Below are 25205 nucleotides of genomic sequence, written 5' to 3' on the forward strand. Positions count from 1 at the left end.
CTCCAACGCGTTTTTATTCTTCTACACTTATCCATTTAACCCAAGGGTTTCAAAACCCTTTCGGGTACTACTCCAAAAGAAGTGACAATTTTTTTCCTAAAATAAATCCACAAAACCATTAAAATCCATAATAGTCGGGACTCTAAGCTCGTTACTCGTTTTTGCGTATTATACATAATGCTTTTAAAGTAAAATTCATCCATCAACTCCCCCCTCATCATTAAATTAATATTAAGTCTTTTAGGTATGTGTAATATCTTACTTTTGCTTAATATTATACATATTTGAAAAAAAAAACTTATATACATAGGGGTGGGTGCAAATTTTCCCCTCTGCCTCAGGTCACCACTAACCATCTATTGAACTAAACATTTAAATAAACGCTCATCTTGTCTCGTAATTTAAGCCCATTACTGATTCAATTTAAGTTCAATGGAAGCCTTTGCAATATAATCGTTTGCCAGGGATCAGATGTTCCAATCAGTGTCACATGTTTTTGACACAGACAGGCCACCGATTAGATAGATATGTAGATTAATCTTATTCACATAAAATAAATAGTATATGCAGTGATGTAGTGCTACATAAAAAAAGAACCAGGTCGGTATTTAATTAAAAAAAATTGTATCCTAATATTGTTAGTTGAAATATTTATAAAAAAAAATCAAATAATAATTAACAAATATTCTTACTTATTGAAATTATGTTGTATTTTTTTTATATTTCATAAAAACTTCCATAATGCACCCTCTTCAAAATCTTTAATTTTGCAAAACCCGTGTTTGTGTGTCAACATTTGCTTTTAGCAATGCTAAAATCATATACATATGTATACATACGCAAGTCAAAAAACTATCAAATTTTAATATGTGAATTCAGAGATGACTATTCATTTAAGCTTAAGAGTTCCCTCATTGTATCTATCCTCAAGTGCGTATGGTCAACAGTTCAAAGAATGTTTTCTTTCGAAGTTTTGGGTGGTTTTAGATAAAAAAAATCCAATAAAAGTCTTTTAAGTTTTGAATATAATCAGATTACTATTCGATTGTGGTCATCGAACTAGAGTCTGCTCACAATATTTCGTATACAAAATTTTACATGAAATAAAAGCAAAAATATTTTTAATAATACTCAAAAAACAATTTTTATATCGAAGCACCAGGGGTGGCGACCTGGCTCAAAAATAAGTACCAGGTCGGCGACCTGGCCCGACTACACCACTTGGAAAAGGTTAAATAACCAACTGTTATATATTTTTGTATAGCACCACAATACCGAAAGATACAAAAATATGAGATGGACCGAAGCGGCTGAGATACAGAGAATATTCCCATCGGACGATTTACTTTCACCGACTATGGTCAAAACGAGTTTTATAATATTATAGTGTGTGTGTGTGTGTAGGTACCTACGTATGATTGTACATATGTAGGTATAGGTGTATGTGTGTGTAATTTTTTTGGTCAGCGGTCGAATGGCAAACAATGCGACGACATTCTGACCGCGAGAAGAAGACGAAGACGCAGAAGAAGAAAGGAGCCGCCGGCAATTTTGACGAGGTATTATTGTATTTAACGACTCGTGTAATAATATTTATAACGTAATCAATGCGGACGATCGCCCACGGCCTGCCACCATCTTTACTCCCTCCCACTACCTATTGTACATAGTATGTACATACAATATTGTAGCCCACACTTCCTTTCAGCGGATCGATTTCGAGCTGGAATTTATTGCCGCGTTCGCCGAATTCTGCGCTTCCGCTTGTCCCGGTAGAGCTGATGGTTACGTCGGTGGCACGGGGCCATGGGTGGAGTGGCAGACGAGGGCCACGGCCATTGGTCGAGGTGCTCCGCCCTCCTGGGGACCACCGGGAGCGCCAAAGCCCCGACGCCGCCCACTCCTATTCGACAGCGCTCGTCAACCATCATACCAACGCAACGCAACTACGTACTCCACAAAGGAAAACTGCCCCCTTTATTTTATTTTATTATATACATATATACCAGGAACCCCAATGCGCCTTCCTGGCCAACAAGTCAAAGCCATGTTGGATGAATTGAAATGGTTGGATGTTGGAAATAGTCTTAAATTAAGCACTTTAAAAGGTAAAAGTCGGAATTGTCAACCCTCTAGGTTAGGAAGCGAGGCTCGGTCGACCCGCTCCTTCCTGTCATTGGTTGCTCTTTGCGAGTACTCTAAGTATTGTCGTGCCCTGAATTAACTCGATGACATATACTGCCTGGTTCGCATATAATTTCGGACGGTTGGGCAGTGTACGGAAATATTGCACATATTGCGAATGTAATATACACGCATTCGTTTGTGGTTCAAAATACAAATTCATCTAAATATGAATCAAAACGTGCACGTGTTGTGCCAAATTGACGCCTCTTCTTTCTTTCCACACGCATCCACATATTTTCCACATTTTGCGTATGTGTTTCACTATCATTTGGATCCACGAAATAATAACCACTTTTACCGTAATTCGGAATGTTAAAATTAAATAATTAAAATTCAAACGCCAATGAAATGCTATAAAACCGCCCGTATATTCCAAAGCAGAAAACACTCCGCTAAAACAAAATTTTCCCACATGGTTATCACTTCTTTCAATTCGATATTCGAAAATTATAGCAGAATAAACGTATTACATGGCATCAGTATTTTTAAATATAATTATATTTAATGTTTTTTGAGATATCTCTCGAAACGAACAAAGGTGGACTTATGCCACTTTCAAATACAACGTCTCATGTGTATATTATGCATATGTATGTTCATTTATTGGTATATAAGACTAGCAAACAAATGGGGACAAGTCATTTTGTTACCACAATAAAATAACTCGTAATGGTACAAAGCTATAAAAAAAGCGATTTTAATTACATATGTATATAATATTTTTATAAAAATATGCATATTTTCTAAATTTGAATAGTTGATTTAGGAAATTGCGCATTTAAAAAAAACATGGTTAAATGTGTAAATGTTCCCAAGCTCTGTAAAACTCGGATTTTCAGATAGACATTGCAAAAATTCAAACTATGTATCCTAGCGGTTAAAAAATATAGCAAAACGCTGCATATGTACTTAACGTATTTTGGATGCAACAGTTAATAAACAAATAATTAAATAACTAATGAAAGTCTCATTGCATATAATGGATATAAATAAGATTCCAATAAGAGCGTCAATATGTACCAATAGATACCTAGTGGAAATATGTAGAATTCAGTATGACATGCGACTATTTGTGTTTATAATACCATAGAAAGTGCAAGTAACCTTTTAATTTTATGCAAAAATCAAAATGGATTTCGAAATCGAAACTTACAGACGATAAAAAGAGACTATAAATTAATTAATTATACGGATACTTGAGATAAAAATCGCATATAAGGTATGCGAATGTCTGACATTTTATAGGCGAATCACGATCCGAATTCGTACAGCAATTACTCGAGAACATCTTTTGTCTTTTTCGAATGGAATGGAACTAAAACAACAACAACAAAAAATGAGATAAAATTGGACATTCGCTTTGCATAAATACGCTATAGCAAATGACCGCTCTAGGACACGTTGACCTCTAATTTAACGACGGTAAATATTTGTATTAATTCACTACACATACAGCGTACGTACATACATGGGTGTGTATAATAAATAAATAAATAAAAAAGCAGTGGATAGGTAGGTAGGCAGTACAAGTATCTTGTTACAAACACATCTATTATTCAGTCTGGCCAGAATTGAAATGAATATCGTAATGGTATCTGAGTGGTCGGCATCTCAACAGAGGTAGAATAGTTACCGTTCCGAAACAGTGATGGATGAAATCTTTTATAAGCTGTGAAATCGCATTCAACTTAGTTACCACTATACATATGTACACCGTATAGACAGAATAAGTAGTAAGAGGAATGTGTAGTCGTCAATAAAACATTTCATCGGGGTTGTGTAAATTAATATACACATGTGTGTGTTCAAGAGAAAGGGATACCCTTCCGGGATGTGGTCTGCCGCACTGTTGAATTCGCTTTCGCGTGGACATCGACACTCTTTGCTAGCTCCGGCCCTCAAACTTTCATCTTCATATATGTAAATAATACACGAACATATCATTTTTTCGGATTTAGGGAATGTTTTAACGAATTACGAGATTGCAGGATAACAAGGTGCATGTAAATGACGTTTTAACAAACAAACTGTTGACTATCAATTACAGTGTCACAATTCTCAACATATAAAGAACACATTTTTTGTATGAAGCAGCAACAATTAAATTGTAATTGAAGTAAAGTTTTAGTTAAATAAAATGTATTGCAAGAAGTCGAGTGAGAAATGCGATACGCGTGAAGAGTATGGTTGCCAAGTGTCATGCACAAAAAAAGAGAACATTTAACAAAAACTGTTTATTATTTACAAATTTCTTTATAATTGTTCTGGTTATTATTAATGTGACATACCATTAGTTTACAAGGTAATCGTAAAATTACATCACTACAGGAAAGATTATATCTACATATAAGGCTAAGAATCATAATGTATACATATACATATTTTTATGTAGTATCAAATCCTTCCAAAAACATCACACACTCACACAACATTACAATCACATACCAACGCATAATAAAGTCAACCGGTCCATTAAAATCATCACAAAATCTCCCACTAACAGTACTAAAAATATAAAATTGGTGCATCCGTGTGAAATCCAAAATATAATACGTAATTTAAAAAATAAAAAGGCACCTGGGCGAGATTCAATAGATAACATCACAACCAAACAACTTCCATTTAAAGCTTTAGTCTCACTATCTAAAATATTCAACGCATGTTTACTCACCGGGTATTTCCCAGAATACTGGAAAACAGCCAACGTAATTCCCATACTTAAGCCCGATAAAAGCTCAAAAAACCCGGCCAATTATCGACCCATTAGCTTACTTTGCACGCTTTCAAAAATTCTGGAAAAAATAATCTACACACGTTTACTTAAAGTCGTAAATAAGAAATTAATAAATGAACAATTCGGATTTCGCACTGGACATTCCACGACCCAACAACTAACAAGACTAACTGAACACGTGACGAAGAACTTTAATATGAAGAGAAGTACCGGAATGGTATGTCTCGACATAGAAAAGGCCTTCGACACGGTTTGGCACGATGGACTCATTCATAAGCTCCTTATTAACAAAATACCAAACTACCTAATTCTCATCATCAAATCGTACTTAACTCGTAGAAAGCTAGTGGTTAGCGTAAATAATGAATTATCGTCTCCAAAAATAATCGCAGCTGGCGTTCCGCAGGGGAGCTTGCTTGGCCCACTCTTGTTCTCCATATATATAAATGACATACCTATTCCAAAAAACTGTCACATAGCCCTATATGCAGATGATACAGCTTGCTTCACAAGTAGCAAAAAACCAGACACTATTCTTAAAAATCTTGAATTTGCAATTAAAACAATGACTGAACACTTCACTAAGTGGAAAATTCAAATTAATCAAACCAAAACAGACGCCATATTCTTTAGTGTTAGAAAACATAAGCCAAGTTCAGATCTGAAAATCCCCTCTGGAGAAAGTCTGAAATGGCAGTCAGTAATAAAATATTTAGGAGTAACGTTTGATAAAAGAATGAGATGGGCACCTCACATTGAGGCAGCGAAATGCAAGGCGATGCGGGGTATATCCTCAATATATCCAATATTTAATCGCCATAGTTCTTTATCAACGCTAAATAAAATAAAATTATATCGCGCGCTCATATTACCATTATTAACCTATGCTTCACCTGTATGGAATAACGCCTCGAATACTAACCTTTCCAAGCTCCAAGTAATACAAAATAAATCCCTTAAAATAATTTATAATACACCCATATATACTAACCTGAAAAAACTGCATGCTATATATAATATTCCGTTTGTTACAGACATTACTAACAAACTAACCAGTAGATTCTATGAAAGAATCACTAATAACCATACTAACACACTTGTGAAGAGTCTCGGTGATTACAATAAAATGTCTATACCCTTCAGGTATAAACACAGACTACCTAAACACAATCTGCTTTAGGTCATCGACTTTAGATAGTCTTTAATTAATATTATGTATTAGATGTATTATGAACATTTATAAGGATTGTAAATAGGTTTTTGAGCTCTTTTTCCTATTATGCTTTAGATTAACATTAGAATAATATAATACTGTGATTACTAACCAAATTAAATTAAAATTGTAAAATAGAAAATGATCAGTAGATCAGTAGCTATTAAAATAGATATAAGATGTATTGTGAACATAATTTCGTAATAATAAAAAGCATTTAAAAATCAAAAAAAAAAATGTAGTATCAAAATAATTTTTAAAACAAATTTTGGCAAAAGTACAATTATCTCAAACGAATATTATATGACTTATTCCACTTTCATAATAATCGTAACATACCTATGTATGTATATAGTTAGGAACATGAAAAGTGCGCTTAAGAATTAATTGTTGAATTTAATCATCTTGATAGTCCCTCCCAATTTCATCATCTCTGTTGCTATATTTATCTACACTGCTAATTTGGTGCAAAATTTTCTTATTTACTTTTATTTCTTTATAAAATTCTAAACATGAAATATTTTTTAAATTATATACAACTTATTTCTTTCTTTAGTCCACTGTCTACTGATCATGGAAAATATTATTTCTATAATACATTGGCATTTTGGCCAGCTATTGCAAACGTCTCTCTACTCACGTCATATCTTGAGAGAGAAAATATAGTACGAACTGCGTCAAATTATTGTCAAAATTGAAAAAGAGGACATTTTGGATATAATAAAAAAAAGATACGGAACAAAAGAACTGTGTTAAAATAGAGAACATGTTCTCTAAAAAAATATAGAGTGAAAAAGAAATAGTTATAGGCGTTATATATATATTAAAATCTGTCAAAACTAGATGACGGCGAAAAGGGATATTCAGCAAGAAAACGCTGAAGCGATCGCAGTGGGCGAAAAATGCGACAGAACATTTTGGGCGATTAACGTCAAGCACATCTTCGTGGGAGAACTTTCAAACGCGTCGAATACGATATTTTTTCACCATCGTAATGATACCTTTACTTAAATTGATGGCCAAAATGATCAATATGGCAAAGTATGAAAACGATCAGATAAGAGGCAAATTTTTTTCTTTGAAACATAAAAGAGGTATGTAAAAAGAAACCTGTTGGCAACCCTAGTGAAGAGGGCAAAGGACCATTTTTGAGTAAGCGATACTTTGAAGGTGAAGTCGCTACCCTTTTGTACAACAATTGACCGCGTCGTGGATACAACTGACCAAACTTCCGGCACAATCGACCCTCCCCCCTTCTCCCCTTTTGTTTTTGACAATTAATCACATTAATTGCTCCTCCGGTGCTCGGACATTTACGTCACTTAATGAAGCTGAATTGGGTCGTGGGAACGCGACACGCAACCGACTTGGTTCACTTTTGCACGAAGCGTACCAAGAAATAATAATAATAATAATAAAAGATGGAGGAGCGTGATGCGAGATCGTGTTTATGTGTTGGAAAAGCGATTTTCAAAAAGGTAGACACTTATATGTATATGTATGTATGTATATCGTCTGTCTCGGTTCGACCTTTGCATTCTGGGGTCTCTATGATTGGGTCCGAAAATGACTGTGTGTGTGTGTGTGTGTAATGACCCCGAGGGCAGATGCTGGCTTGAGATCAGGGCCGGAGCATCTCAGGTCCAGGTATATCATATTATTCTGCGGGATGTTTAATGCGTGCATCGTGATGAAACCGGAGGTTGCCTTTCTTATAAGGACATTCCATACAGAAGTATGTGTGTACGTGCATATGTTCGTATGTACGACCATACGAGTCATTTTTAAAGCAAGAACCGTTTTGTTATAATCTGATTAAAATATTAAAGTATTTAAACTATGAGTATATTCAATCAGGTGAAACAAATGTCTGTAAAACGATACACGCTAGACGGGTATCCGGTAAAGTTGATTTTCGAGCAATTTGCCCAGAGCTCACGATAAGATGAAGATATGTTTGCAAATGTTAATTGGAAAAGTTGACGATCGACAAGGTGAAAGATTGAAACTAACCGAAAGCGTCACAGAATATGATTTTTCTAAGTGGAATTTTATTTAATTCTCATATAAAGACAATTTAATATATTATCCCCATTAATTCAATTCAGATTCGTGTAAATACGAGTAAATACTAGTATGAGCTTTTATCTCGCAATTTTACCGATTTAAAATTCAGCACACTTCCAACAAAACAAAAAATAGTGTAGCCAGAACACTATCCAAATAAACATGTTTCAATAGAAAATACTCAATATAAAATAGTATTAACAGTGGGAAAAAATCCCAAGTAAAAATACGTACTTTTGACTTTTGATTTCAACAGGACGACTACTTAGAGAGATTTTAAGGCTGAAAAGTACTATAAATGAAAGATAAAATACCCGACTATAGATTTCAATATTAATTTTGAACAGGAAATTGACATTTTGAGACATCGACCGAACAACACGAAGGTATAGAAAATCCGAATCTCCAGCGAATCAACATTTTTTATTACCAGATTCGTGTTCACTGGGCATAGATCTATAAGAAAAGTCATATCTCGTCTCTGAACCATTTTTAGTGGCGAATAGTGTTATTGGTGATTATGTAAATTGACCAAACCGCGCAAAATGGCAAAGTTTCAAAACGATCGGAAGACGGTAGGAAAAGATACTGAATCGATTGCGAAGTGAAACTTATAAAGAGCCTTTAGTAAAGATATTAGTATACGTAGAAGGGTTTTTGTATTGGCATAAGTACCTGATTTAACACTGCAATGTATGTGCGCCCTGGCCTCATAGTAGACCCAGTCGAATCCGGCCTCAACAGCCAATCTGGCGAGCATGCCGTACTTGGAACGGTCGCGGTCTGACGTAGTCACGTCTACTGCACGACCCTCGTAGTGGAGCGACTCCGAAGCCAGGTGACCCTCCTCGTCCCAGCCCTCGGTCACCCTCAAACGCACTCCTGGCCACTGGTTCATCACCGATATCGCCAGAGTGTTCAACTTCTCCATACATCTCTGAAAATTAAAATCAATAAACCGATTAAAAAACTAATCGATATAAACATACATATGTAGCTGTTGGGGTTGGATTTACCAACCCCATTCACAAATAATTACTTTCTACATTCATACATATGTCATTACTAATTATAACACATTTGTTCATGCACATATCTATGACATCAAATGTTTGAAAATAATACACAAAATAAAAAATATATATGGGTGCCAGTTTAGTATGCGGTCTACCTGCATATATCTACTTTAATATGCGATCTACCTTCACGTTTTTACTTTAATATGCGGTCTCACTGTCTCAGTTCTCGCGTGTGACACTGAGACTGAATAATACCGACTCTAACAACCTAATCTTAAATGAAAAGGGCCAACCTTAACTTAACCTAGCCTATCCTGACCCTTAAATAAATATATTTTGGCTGCTAAGATATATATTTTTTTAAGTTTTATTTCATCATTATTTTCACAAAAAAAAAAAACATATCTTAACATCCAACACCTATTTATTTAAGGTTCAGGATAGGTTAGGTTAAGTTAAGATTTGGTAAAGACATATGTATCGTCGTTAATGTACAAATAAAGTTACAAGTAAAAAACATAGTCGACTGCGATTCAACGGTAGATCGCATACTAAACTAGCACCAATATATGTATGTATTTACATATTATATTTACGTATATACAACTAGCGGCTGTTACCCGGCGTTGCTCGGGACTCTAGACAATAAAATATAGAGCGATTGTTTACTGATTACATGTTGTATAGTATTAAAAAAAAAGAAAAACGCACATTTTAAATTATTCAATTGTTTTTTTATTTTATTCTTAATAAATAACTCTTTGTACTGGTAATTTTTTTACTTTATCTATGTTTTTATCTTAAGATAAGCGTCAGATCATCTTATATAAACAGCTAATTACACGTATAGATTCTCTGGATTTCAAAGAATACTCGTGCAAAATTCAGAGAATTCATCGTTTGAGTTTTATTTAGTAAATTCAATGCTTTTCAAGAATTAATCGAATTCGTTGTACAATATGGTTTACTATTTGAAAAAAAAAAACATAATACTTGATTTTTCTTTTAGAAAAATCAGAATAGTATAACCTCTTAGATGAAATTAATTTTTCATTAAATATTTTTATACATGATAGTAGTGGAAGGCATTTTTCTTTAAAATATTTGCAAATTCTATAAATCTCATAAGATAATTTGATGACTTTTTACAAATATGTTGCTCAATAAGTGAGATGTATAATATATTTTTTATACGAAGAGATTACTATTTCTGCAGGTACTATTATCATATTGTTTTAAATTTTAGACAAATGATTAGACAAGGAATAATATGAAAATTCAAAGATGCATGTTTTTGGGATAGGAGGTTTGCACACCCGCATAAATCATGCACATTCTCATGTTGTTTTTATGCTCGGTCGTTAAACACGTTACAGGTAGACAATTTGGCACGGCGCGGTTGGGGGGGATGTCGATACGAAAATATTGAGAAGCTCAAAGAACAGCTACAAGTATTGGTAAGTAAGCATAATAGATTCAACGGAAATGGACAATGGGGCGCGTAACGAATTCCAATTTGAAAAATGTCACCTCACAAAACGCAATTGTCCAAGCTGTGTAAATATTGATGGAGGTGAAAAACATACCTATGCATGTACCTCCGCATGCCCAATATTTATATTTATGTGTTACGGGAATGTCGCACGCTTTAAACACACCTTTATACGTCTCCTCGGAACTTATTCATTACCCTGTTGTTACTCGCTTGCTAGCTCTCTTGCGTGAATGAAAAATGACAACGCAACTATTTTTATTTCTTAACAATATTGTACCTATGTTCAACCAGATAAGAACACTATTTATATTATACCTATTCATATGATGTATCGGTTTGATTTTAATATTGGAATTTGTATTATACGAACATAATATGACTTACATACGTACATACATACATACCGATCGGTCTCGAGAGAATCGAAAAAGAAGACCGTTGTATTAGTTACCTATTCAATCAATTGTTTTTTGGGCATTAAAGGCTGTTCACTAGTGACTATTGAATAGCAAAAAGGTACTGACCAGTCTACCGAATTCCAATTCAAAAGGACAAATTCCTATTTCGAGCAATGTGACATTCGAAAAACTTACCTAGCACCGTTAGGAAGAGAACCTACATATGATACTCTTTTTACAAAATATATTCCCGTTTGATTAGTAATTTAATTGACATCAACATTTTAATTAATAAATGCTTTTTATTATTACTAAATTATGTTCACAATACATCTTATATATTTTAATAGCTACTGATCATTTTCTATTTTAATTTAATTTTGTTAGTAATCATAGTATTATATTATTATAATGTTAATGTACAGCATAATAGGAAAAAGAGCTCAAAAACCTATTTACAATTCTTATAAATGCTCATAATACATCTAATACACAATATTAATTAAAGACTCTCTAAATTCGACGATCTAAAGCAGATTGTGTTTAGGTAATCAGTGTTTATACCTGAAGGGTATAGATATTTTGTTCTAATCACCGAAACTCTTCACAAGTGTGTTAATATGGTTATTACTAATAATATGGTTATCACTAATAACTTATTAGTGATTCTGTCATAGAATCTACTGGTTAGTTTGTCAGTAATGTCTGTAACTAACGGAATATTATATATGGCATGCTGTTTTTTCAAGTTTTTTCAAGTCGATGATCTAAATCAGATTGTGTTTAGGTAATCTGTATTATCAAAATTTTAATAAAATTTGTTCAATGAACCAAAAATCAATTGGAAGAATCAAATTCCGCCAAAAGAATCAATTGTCGAAATACATATGTATTTAATAAAGTACCACGAACAAGTGACCCAGTGAGTGTGCACACGGCATCTGGGAACTTGCATCTAATCTTCGGTATTGTTTTATGTAAATTTTAGCACGCTTTCGCAGAAGTAATAAAAATATCATAGAACAATGTTCGAAGTCGGATATTGAAAAGAAAGTGTCAAGTGTGGGTCTTTTTACGCGGAGTTGCAATTGTTTGTTTTGGTCGTTTGAGCCCTTTTTGTCCCATGTATAATATGGCGATAACAATGGGTCGACAGTTTCACACAAATGTGCAACAAACAAGTGAACTCCCGCCGGTTTTATGCATATTTTATAGTCGATGGTGGATCATTGTTGTCGGTTTGATGTGACGAATCGATTCACCGGTCACGTTCAAACCCTCACATGTACATATGTATCGCTAAACTCTTGTGCCAACTCTTCACAGCCTACGTCAATCACTCCACATGCTACAAATATAATACTCTTTTCGTTTCAATCTAAACAAACCACCATTAACAATTACAACTCGTGTAAGTATAAAAATGCACATATGTACACACGAGAACTAAAAGAAGACCGGAATGGGTTTATCAATAGCAAAATTATACCTACAAATTTTGGAGAAGTGAGAAACTGGATGGAAAAGATTGTTAATAAGCAATTAAAGTCCGAAAAAACAAGTGGAGGGAAGAAAATCAAACATATAAAGCTACAGGCTAGTGTCACATGGCTTGCTGTCATCGTCTCCGAAATATTTGCATTCTTAAACGTGTTTATTACGATTATTCACTATCGAACTATCGGAAGCGATTTAAATTTCTATCGGTGACCAAACCGCGCAAAATGTCAAAGTTTCAAACCGATCGGAAGAATATAGGAACATCGCCTAAACGATTAGCGAAGTAAAACATAAAGAAAAGGTTAATGTGTATGATTTTTGTCAAGTGTTTATCCAAGTTCACACGACTCGTATGCAAGGTCAAACTTACCATTAGTATTGGACAACCTCAAAATTCGTTAAACTTGTCTGTGCCTAAACTTGTCCCATTGTTGAAAACAATTTTGTCGTCATACTACAATGACATATTCGAGAGCGTGAGAACATTTTCACGCAGAGTATCACACAACCACCCCCAAGTGGTACGTTTTGTCTTATTTCAATAAGCCTATGGCTATTTAATGTTTTTTTTTTCCAACAATACCATCAAAAGACAATTTCCCGCCTGTGAGGCATTGTTTAGGTAACCATTTAGCACACTTGTGAGGTTTGGTTTGATATATATTCTAACAGTTTGACTCTCATAAAATAAACGCAAAAAAAAGAAACAAGGTTAATAGAACAGCCGACTTGATTTACGGCTGTCTGAAGATTTCGACAAGGTGAAAAAAAAATGTTGGAATTTTAAAATGGTTTCCGGTTATATACGTACATACATACATCAGTACCGACAGTTAGTGATACGCTTTAATTTAATTTATAAAAATTTGAATCTGTATTGCTTTTGTTTCGATCGACGAGAGGCCAGACAGCCCACATCCCAATTTATAAACATAAAAAAGTGATTCCGAGCTAAGGCTTGCCCCCTCTTTACGAGATTGGCCGTAAATTCGACGGTTAACTCCCCAAAAAGTCGTTTTGTAGCCAGGTAGGGACGAGAGTCTCACAAAAAGGATGAATTTACATGCGTAGGAGGAAACGTTTGTGATCCGCTAAAAAAAAACATGTGCCGCCGAAAAATAATTTCGAAAATATTCAATACGCCCGCTAATGGAAAAATGCTTTGACTTTACAGAGAAATCGCCAGAGCGTAATATCAACTTACGGGGATGTAAGCTCGTTTAACCATGAAAAGTCTATTGGGCGATTCGAATTTCAAAATTGCTTTCTTTTCAAAGTTAACGAACCAAACAAAAGCCGGTAAAGATCTGCTTTGGGTACCTATCTATCTATCTATCCGTCAATAATGCTTTGGTTTGCATGAAAACGTTTTAATTTGTACTATAACATAAATGTTGCACATAAGAAGCTTGCCGACACACTTACATACAAATGTATATTTCATGCTGTCCATACTATCATACATGTTTTTGTATTTATAAAAGTTGCCCAATTTAATAAATATTGAAATCGCGTGGATGTTTTTTTAGTAAGTTTAGTAGTTTTTTAGGGGAAGGAAAAATTATATACTAGAAAATAAGAAGTTGTAGAAGAAAACAGGTGGTAAAAGATGTGAGAAATACGGTAGATGAAAGAGAAGTTGGAATAGAAAGGTTATTATTCAGTTAAATATTTATGCCAAGTCAAGTTGCAGGTTTTAGATCTAACCATTCGTCGAAGTCTCTCTCTGATACGAGGACTTTTGAAATATTTTTTTGGAGACTTTAGCGAATGGTTAATATTGAAACCCACCGCCCTTAAATATTAAAAATCAATAATAATAATAATGAATGGTTGTAATTTTGCCTCGTGTAGACGATTACACTCATGTGTACTTGAATGGACGTGTTAGATGTTTTAAAATAACAAATGTAGATTTTTTTTTTGAGCGGCGCCGACTGAACAGAGAGCCGGCTATTCTAGAAGAGCAAACAACGGTCCATAGAAGAAGAAAAACCACATTATTGATGGAATATTTGACTTTTCGGCTCTCTTCCTTTCAGCACAACAAACAGTCACAATACACGAGCCCACAACCATGTTCAAATAAATGTTAATACACCGCAATATTTCACGTCCATTCTTGCGGCGGCATCTTTCTCTCTCTCCCTCCCTTTGGTCCCATTTGATCCCACCGGCCGTGTGTGTGTGTTCTGGATCAGGGGTTCGATACTATTGTTGTTCGCTAGCACACGGCGATCTTTATCCCATTGAACAACCGCAAACAGATAAACATCTTTCTAAAGTTCCGTCGTTGAATTGTTTTTTTTTTCTTTTGTATATCGATGGCATTTGTTAAAATTCGATTTTATTTTGATATCCTTTTGCGCTGACTTATATGTAAATGCAACATAAAACAAAAGGTTGAACTCCTCTATGCATAAGTGTGGTAATGTGTTGGACTCACGAGGTGTTAGCTTAGGACGAGACTCGGACTTGACGATACTTTTTTTTGACAATTTACAAACTATGACTAGGTGTTTTTTTCACTCTTTCGGAAAGCTGATATAATATTATACTTTTATATTAAATAAATATTCTATTACCTCACTAAAATGGCTGTTTCGTAAGTCGATATATAACTATATCTACTTATTAGAATGATATCTATATCTACAATATGTTTCATTACGATTATGAGATGCTTTTCAAAGCTAACAAAGCTACATACCTACATACATTTGAATGTGCCTCAATTGTCTGGTCACCTTTTTATATATCCCATATTAATTGTATTGAAAAAGTCCAATTAAAATTTATCAACTCCTTACGCTACCGTTTTCCTGTCTACGCTCATACTACTGTTCCCGATATTTTAAAACTCCTATCCTTAAACAATCTTTCTGTGAGGCGACGACGATGCTACATTCCGTTTTAAGCTCCTAAATGGTTTCCTTGATTGTCCCGATTTACTGAGTAAGTTTGGTTCCAGGATCCCAGTTAGGTATTCTAGACACGTTGCACTCTTTTCACTTAATCCTTTCAAAACCAATTCCCTAAAATATACCTATCTACAGAGTGTTTATCGTATGCTTAACGGGGAGCTGAATAACGTTGATCTATTCGGTATTTACTTTGACTGCCATTAGGAGAGTCTTGATTGAATGATCCATTTTCTATTTCTCTTATATACATATAATCTTTATCCAATATTTTATTCTTTTCTTTTTCATTTGTTTGTCTCTATGTACCATTTTATGCAATTTTTAAAAGTCTATAATTGGGCTCAGATATTATTTTATTTTTATGCATTTCTACATCTATTGTCTGTTGATTTTTCAACAAATAAATACACATGTAAATATAATATTAAAGAGAATAAGAACATAACGTTGCACTATTTTCACTTAATACATTCAAAACCAATTCCCAAAAATATTCCTATATACAGCGTGTTTATCGTATGCTTAACGGGGAGCTGAATAACTTTGATCTATTCGGTATTTCCTTACATCAAATCAGGACTGTCTATTATACATATATACTTTATCCAATTATATTATATCACTTTATATTTAATTATGCATTGTCCTATTTAGTCATATTTTAGTTTTTATGCTTTTCTTTTTTATTTGTTTGTCTATATATATATCTAATAGATATATCATCTATATTGTAAAAATCTATAATTGGGCTCAGATGCTATTTTGTTATATTGATTCTTTATTTTTATGAATTTCTACATTTGAGGCCTGTTAATTTTTCAATAAATAAATAAAGATTGCAAAGGTCGAATATTAAATATATTGTTTTTGTTTTTAATCTACATACATATCTAATTAGAATATAAAAAACGTAATAAAATAGAAGTTACGCATGTATGTATGTCGATATGATTTGGTAAATGTCTTTTTATTTACAAAAATATATAAACAAAAAGTAATTTGCATATATGTAGCTATGTATATATGTACGTATAATATAAATTGTTTTTCATTGAAATGCAAATGCAACCGTGCTATTTGCTTTTATCTAGTAAAATTAAATTTCCATTGAAAGTGTGACTACATATGTACATATGTATGTAGGTATAGCATAGCATACGTAGCGTGGAATTATTCAAATGTCTAAATTAGAATTGATTCATTGAAGTGCATTTATTGCGATAGGTCGTGGTGTTAAGAGGAAGAGAATTAGTTGAATTAGAACTGCGATTTGTATAATATGTAGATAGATGAATTGAATTAGCGTCGGAGGAGTGTGTGGTGAGTTGTGTTGGTGTGTGCTCGGTTTGGGCACTCGCTTCTTGGCTCCTCACAGCTGCGTCTCTCGAAAAATGGCACCTCTGGTGGGTACCTCTTGCGGGTCACCCATTGGCTATCGTGGCTTCGGAACACGCCCACCCCACCACACCACACCACACCACACACTGGCACTCACACTGGCACACACGACCGACATCACAAACCGTGCCGCGGACGAGTGCCGGCTATCAAAAGCAGTGCAACCCCCGCTCACCCCACCCCACCCCACCCCACCCCACTCAACATCACCCCCGCGATGGAATGCAAGCCTCATCTTCTTTCTTTCCATCATCGCCGACAGAAGGTACCTACAGATGTACCTATGTACATACATACATGGACACTTATGTATGCTGGTAGGTACTTATTGCAATTCCAATGCCCAGCCTTGGAATTATCCTTTAAATGTATTTTTCCATAATTTTATGAATTTACTCCGAAAGATGATCTTAACACATTCAATGCGGGACGGGTATTAATAACCTTTACGCCAACTGATAGTTACTTGCGGGAAGGGTATTTTTACTTACGTCGTGTAAAGTATAGGTAAAAGTCGGAATTGTCGACAGGGCGGACCCTATAGGTTCGGTCGACCAGCTCCTTCCTGTCATTGCTTGTTCTTTGCGAGTACTCTAAGTATTGCCGTGCCCTGAATATATCTGATGAAATACTCCGACATATGTATACTGCGTGGTTCGCATATAATTTCGGATGGTTGGGCAGCGTATCATATACATATATAAAATATCATATCACCTCTAAAATAGCCATAGGCTTGGCGAAATTTAGGAATGAAAATTGCATTTGTATTGTTGGAAATGAAAATCTCATCCGATTTCCGGGAAAAATCTCAATTTTCATTTAATTTAATTTTCCTATTGTAAAATAAGAAAAGTTCAACAAAAAGATGCAACTTTTTATAAGAAAGTAGGTAAGAGTAATTTTTAAGAGACAAAATGCGTCTTTTTTCTTCAATATTCATTTTTATGCATAATTTTTGGTTATTGCGACGATTTTGGAATATAATCAAATACGATATATAAATAATTACTTGTAAAATTTTATAATAAAAAATTAATGCAGATACTCTTTGAAATGCAAATAATTTTATGTAAAATTAATTACATATGTATGTACATATAATAGGAATCAACAATGTACACATGTATGTAATATGCGCTGCAAGTGGCTTTTTTATGATAAAACTCTTTTATTTGAAATGTATATAAAGTACTATTAAAATTTTCAAAGAAGAATATTCGTTGTGTGAATTTTATTCAAATTTAACAATTTTTTAAAGTTAAAAACTTTTTAAAAGTATCAACGCACAAGCATTCAGAATGATGCGTTAGATATTTTTTTAGCCGAATAAATATTCTCCCGAATATTTAATTTTTTATATATATTTTAACAAAGGGAAAATTTCACATTTCTCACACCATACCTATACGAGTCGTTATAATCTCATAGATCTATGGAAATTTTAAAATAGAAACATCTCGCAAATAAAGATTGTTTACCTTGAGAGTATCTTCTATTTGACCATACAAGTATTTATTTATTAATTTTTTATTCAGTATTTTTAAGTGGACTTTTTGAGATTGTCTTATCGACGAATGCGATCTCATCGTCCGGAATGGGAATGAAATCACAAACTATTATCCTCCAATGATATTTAAAATTACATTAATATAAGGGCCACGAGCAGTTTGAGAATCGGAGGTTGGAGTCATCGCCGTTGTCAATGACGTCTAGGCGATCATCAGGTGCAAACTGGTCAGGGGTGCTGAAGCATTATATACGTACAAATTATAAACGACGAGACCTCGTTTGCCTTTTTTCCGCCCCGTTGAATATCATTAGCATGAAATTATCATTCAAAAATCATCACCGTCGATTCTAAATATAGGCAGTATACTTATATGTATTTTAATAATTGAAAAAATGATCCGTTAGCTTGTAAAGGTGACAATAATTGAGCGACCGCTACAAGACGTTTAACGGCTACCTGTATATATGTACATATGTATGTAATCGCGATCGAACTGATAACAAAATTAACCATTTTATGTACCGCAGGTTGGGAAGCCATTTACATAATGGCACGTTGACGATGCTTGCATGGAAATGTGCCCAGCGAGAAAATTGATTCTTTGTAAAAGTGTCGGCAGGGATTTCCATAGTAATTTGCCACCTCGTTGGCTGGAAAATGACTGGACGCTTCAATACACCAATTATATACAGGTGTCTAAGTATACTGAACATTCACGTGATTAACATTATTTTTGGGTCGATTGGCAGTTTCTGATGTGGCACAAAAGGATAAATAAAAAATGGTAAAGGAGTCGAGGGCGAGAAGGCTCGAAAATATCGAAAACGAGTTCTGTGAAAGGCCGCCCTCCTTCCGATCGGATCGAAGCCAATAAAATCGAGCTTTTATCAAACACACGTTACTCTTCATGTCATCACGTACATATGTACATTTTAAAATTAAATTAATCTTGATAGAAAGAGTTCAAAAAAAGTTTCATAGATGGTTTTATATGAGGAAATATACATATTACCCCTATTTATTTCTCACTGCCTTTTTACAAGGTATGCTAGGCTTTGACTCACTTCATCTTCGAGAAGAATTATTGCCATTTCCAAACATCTCTTTGGAGTATTAAGAGGGCTGGAGACCAGCGCCTTGTCCATACAAACGTATTACACTTCTCCCTTCCTCAATTATGGCACTAGAGAACTTATTTTTTAATATGCTATGGATATCCACCATAGGCATGTTTCTGTCTTTTTATTTTTTTGATTAGTAATTTTTTATATGAGCTAAAAGCCACCAAACATCTATGAAATAGCCTCGTTTTTACACTCAAGAAAAGAGTCCAGCGTGCTAATTTAACGGTTGATAAAAAAATACGAGCACACATATCTTTCTCATACCGATGATGATTTTTTTTTTAAATTGGTCCATTTTCGGAGGAGAAAACTGGAGAGTACGAAACCTCCATTTTGTCGATTTAAAATAGGTATTATCTGGTCGAGGCGCAACTGTCGCATTCACTCAATATATATATTGATATATATTGCCGCATTCACTCAATATATATATATCTAAGAAAGGAACGGCAACAAAATTTCAAGGTTTCGGATATCCAGCCCTCTTAAAGACAACCCTTCGATTTTATTAGAATCAAAATTTTCGGCGTCTGAATGTGGTATATAGAGCTTTGCGTCATCATTTACTTTTCCAACCTATTCCGGCGAAAACGTCTGCTTTCCGGTTCCTTAATGTGAAAGATGAACATTTGAACCTGTTCAATTGTCATTTTTATGAGCTGGTCAGTTTCATGAGATTCAACGCAAGTCTATTTGAATGATTGGTAATTTTTATTGTTCTTTTCTTTTTTTGTAAGACTGGTGTGACACTTTTGGGCAACCTGTCAGGTCACATTGGTCATATTATTTTTATTATTATTATAAAAATAATAAATATAATACATATGTGTACACACACATTCTAGAATTTTATTCTTAGAGGACGTTCGCTTCCGATTGAAGCGTAGATAGTCTTTTTTTCTTCCACGGTTTTTTTATTCGATGACAGATATTCATATATACTGGGGTCATCAAAAATCACTCGGCGCCATAAGATGCGATTGTCAATAAAAGAATGCAGCGTCATGTGAACGTCCGGGATGGCCCCACGATAGCGTAGGTGGATGGCGGTTCCACGAGAGGTCATCATCATCATCAGCATCAATATATAAAAGTTGGACAACGATTCGACCCGTGGCCGTGTAGGCCGGCAGCAGCACCACGGACTCGAGAATGTCTCGAGAAGAGGAGAACAACGAAAAAAAGAGAAAAAAAAAGACATTAGTCATATTTGTCGAGCGGGCCCCAAGTTTGCATCTGTTTTCCCATGGGCGGGTTATTTATCGTTTATTTGAGATTCGTCGTACATAATGGACCTTCTTAACACATTGTTTGCCGATGAAATTCGATGCGCGCATCTCTCTTTTGCGCTAATAGTTTCGTAAAACAATGACGAATTCACTAATGGTCAGGTCGACTCCCGCATGTGTGCTTTAAGCTTACAAACATTCGCATTCCTCAATAATGTCTATACGTATTCAGGTTGATTATAATCTAATATATCTACCTATATTCAATAATTTCGAAAGATACTTTATATACATATATTTAAGTATGTAAGGTTTGGGTGGTAGAATCCGTGACGTTAAATGAATATATTCAAATAAATTTAATAAAATGTTTACTATTACATAGATAAGCCATGTACATTAACATTAGAATAATATAATACTATGATTGCTAACAAAATTAAATTAAAATTGTAAAATGGAAAATGATCAGTAGATCAGTAGCTATTAAAAAAGATATAAGATGTATTGTGAACAAAAGCATTTAAAAATCAAAAAATCAATTGAAAAAATTTCGTTGCAACACAAATAAACGTTCCGAGAAGGCCAGAAGATTTAACATGGAAACATTTATCGGCAGGGAAATCGAAATTTCTATTTTGTTTAGATAAAATACTTGGAGGGAATGTGTGACCTAATGTTTTGTGTTCTGAATAGATAATTTTTACGATCTCTAATTTTAAACAAAGCTCAAGCCTCTTGATTTTTAAATGCTTTTTATTATTACTTAATTATGTGCACAATACATCTTATATCTATTTTATTAGCTACTGATCTACTGATCATTTTCTATTTTACAATTTTGATTTAATTTTGTTACTAATCATTATTCTAATGTTAATGTGTAGCATAATATGAAAAAGAGCTCAAAAACCTATTTATGTACAATTCTTATAAATGCTCATAATACATCTAATACATACATAATATTAATTAAAGACTCTCTAAAGTCGATGATCTTTAGCAGATTGTGTTTGGGTGATCTGTGATCTGTATTATACGAAGAATTGTATTAAATCAATTTATTTTAATAATAATAACATTTCTGATAAGCGGAGTATGTACCAAAAAAAATAAAAAAATATAACAGTGGTAAGTTTGAATAAGATAAAATTGATTATAATGCGATTGGACTGAATAGAAAGAAACAAAAAAAAAAAGTATCGGAATTTTGGGCACGCAAAGTCCACGTACGAGTGTATGGGGTAACAGGATACGGATACGTTAATGGATCCATAATCCAAGTCCAATCGTCCTCTCGGTCCAGTCAACCGGTCACATCCCATCACGAACCGGGTGACGAAATCAAATCGCACCCGGTGTCAAACACGATTTTTATCTTAGCGGACCGAAACCGAATTCTTTGCGCCAGATGATGTTAACATGCCACCTACTCTTCCTTTGATTAATGTTGACGCTAACTCGAACCCTTCAACTTATACGCATCCCTGCTCTACTGCACACTTTTTTTACTACCTGTAATATACATACATGTATTATGTATGTATGATACTCAATTCACTGAGCAAATTGTGTGTTTTATTTGTATTAAGGTGACCATTCGTACTGTTTTTACCAGAACGGTATTGATAAAATCAGTACCCTTTTTATCTAAGAGATGAAATCAAATATAAAAAAACTTTCAGTGAAAATGATGTCTCTTACAAAATTATTTTGCACGACTGTAAAATAAATTACACGACATATCTATGTATATCAAAACGACATTTAATGCCAAATTAAATACACAGATTACCTAAACACAATCTGCTTTAGGTCATCGACTTTAGAGAGTGAGTGACAGTTAGATGAAATTTCACATCGGTTTTTATTCTAATGGCATCTCATCAATTTACAACTAATAAATTGTAATCAATGTTTATTTTTTATAATAAATTCACTATCAAATTTTATTTTAGTTACTGGCAACCCATTTGACATTTGATTTGAGCTATTTTAGGGGCACTCTTTTTATTTGCAGGGCGAAATGTTTTAGAGATGGCCATTTACATATAAATACCTAATTTGTCTGGAAATAGGACTACTTTGCCGGGCCGATAAATGTTAACCAAAATTATTGGCAAATTAGACGAATATTGTCTTTGTTTACCAGGAATATATGTATGTATCTACAGAATGATGTCTTTCATCGATGAACAATATGTGGCCCAGTGATAAAATGCAATATTGAATGTTAAAGCTTTAAAATGTTTGCTAATCGATAAGAATAATTTTAACCAGCTCTGTGCAGAATTTTATAAGAGCATTAAAGAAAATCTATTCTTTATGTTAGTGTTTAATAGTTGAAGTAATTACAAAAAAACATCAATTTGAAAAAAATGGTTACCTTACTGTTATGTATTTTACATTTTACGAGGTCAACGTGTTGAAGATATACATAGATACGTACCTACCTACGATTAAATTTTATTATATTATAATAGATATGGAGAAGCGACTTTTTTATTATGCCACATTAAATTCACAAACCTGAATATAATATGACACGAGAGTAAATTAGCACTTCCGATGTGTATAAATTCCTCAAATCCAACCATTCATAAAATATGCACGCATTTAGAGGCGCCATTTTAATGACACGTTTAGTAAATCGTGTTCAATTAAATATCTTATTTTCATTAACATTTTAGTTTCGGAATGTTTCGCACTGACAAAACCAGAATATCATACAACGGCTAATGCTCTTATGATGGCTCTTAGACACATACGATTTTTTAACTAAAACAGTATTTTAAACATCCATGATATGCGATTAATTTAAATTTAAATAAAGTCGCATCTTCGATATTATAGAAAGTTACACTAAATATAATCCAAGACCACTATAGAGTAGAGCATTTCTAATACATCCGTATATGTACCCATGTACATGATAGCACGTCGATCTTGATTATGAATCGAAGCTTGCGAAAACTTGGCAAACCCTAAATCAAACGTCTTCGATGGTGAGTTTGATATCTGTGGTCGATGTTTTGGGACAAAGTGTCCTACGAGTGGTATCGAATTACAAAGGTGGTTAGAGTTGTCTCGGCATAGCAGACATTCCTGTGGCTGGCGCTCAGCGGACAATGATCCCCTCAACACTTTTCACAAATCCATTTCACTCGTGAATTGAATCGATGAGCCCTATATATTTTACACCCTGGATGTACTCCTTTTTTGGATGATGGGTGTTGACATGTACGGTCGGATAGTCTGGTGAGCAACGCGACGGCCCGTGAATGATGTGTTGTGACACCTGGATTATGATATTATACACATATTTAATATTAAACCATTGTTTGAAACTGAACACCGAAATGGCGGATTTCGCGATGACAGGCAGCACAATGCGACTGCTAATTTATTTTGCATTTAAATTGAATGACAACGAGTAAATAAATATCTACAATATGATTTTTTTTTCTTGTATAGTTTCGGGTTTCGTCTCTCGACGCGTCGATGTCACACGGTGGGCAACTCGATCCCACGGATGCACTTTATCATGTCTTGGCAAGTGACTGAGTGTGTGTGTGTTCTTTGTATTGATAATCATGGGATTTATTGTGCGTATTTAGTGTTTAATTTTATTGCTTTATCCGTATATGATGCTAGTATACAGGTATGTGTGTAAATTATATTGTGCGTGTCAAACATTATTTACATTCATCCGCCCACCCTTTCTTTATTTGTCTGCTATTAGTAAATATTAAATAAATATCTGAACAATTGCATGAAATACAGTTTATTCCTAGCGTATGTACATATATATATATTAATTATTTTTCTATACGAAATAATTTAGAAAACGTCCGTAACAACGGCAAGATAAAATAGTCTCACTTTTCGTATTTGTTTTGTATTTTCATCTGTTCAACATGTACCAATAATAATGTGTTTATATGTACATATCTATAAAAAAAATACTACCCGTAAATGGCATAAAAAACCATAAAATAAAAGGCTTTGGCAATTGTATCAATATTTCTAGTGCAGTGTTCATAGAAATATAAAAAAATGTATACCTCTATGATAAAAATAATTATTTTTTTTATGATTATATATAATAACTTTATAGCATTTTATATAATATGTTACATTTCATGTATGTATGTACATAAATATGAATGTAGGCATATGTTAATACATAGGTGGGTATAGTTTGATTAAACCCGGTTTATTATAATAAACCTTAAATAAAATTTGTTTACATACATACACATTAAATTTAGGTTCTTTACTTTATTAACGAACTTGGCATATATCTATACGAATAAAAGTAGATATTGTCAACGCAATAATATTACATTAATTTAATATTAAAATGGGTTGCGATAATAGCGGCGCGTTGATGTCTCTTGTTTA

General features: G+C 33.8%; 1 protein-coding gene across 1 annotated transcript in view; it reads right to left on the reverse strand.

Moving 5' to 3' along the window:
* hh (hedgehog signaling protein) overlaps positions 1-25205 on the reverse strand; it is a 65349-nt gene that overhangs the window by 5793 nt on the left and 34351 nt on the right. The window contains exon 2 of the mRNA XM_077432300.1: positions 8877-9138. Coding sequence (XP_077288426.1) covers positions 8877-9138 — 262 coding nt within the window. The remainder of the gene's footprint in view (positions 1-8876; positions 9139-25205) is intronic.

The sequence above is a fragment of the Arctopsyche grandis genome, chromosome 6, assembly GCF_051622035.1.
Source record: "Arctopsyche grandis isolate Sample6627 chromosome 6, ASM5162203v2, whole genome shotgun sequence".
NCBI lineage: Eukaryota > Metazoa > Arthropoda > Insecta > Trichoptera > Hydropsychidae > Arctopsyche > Arctopsyche grandis.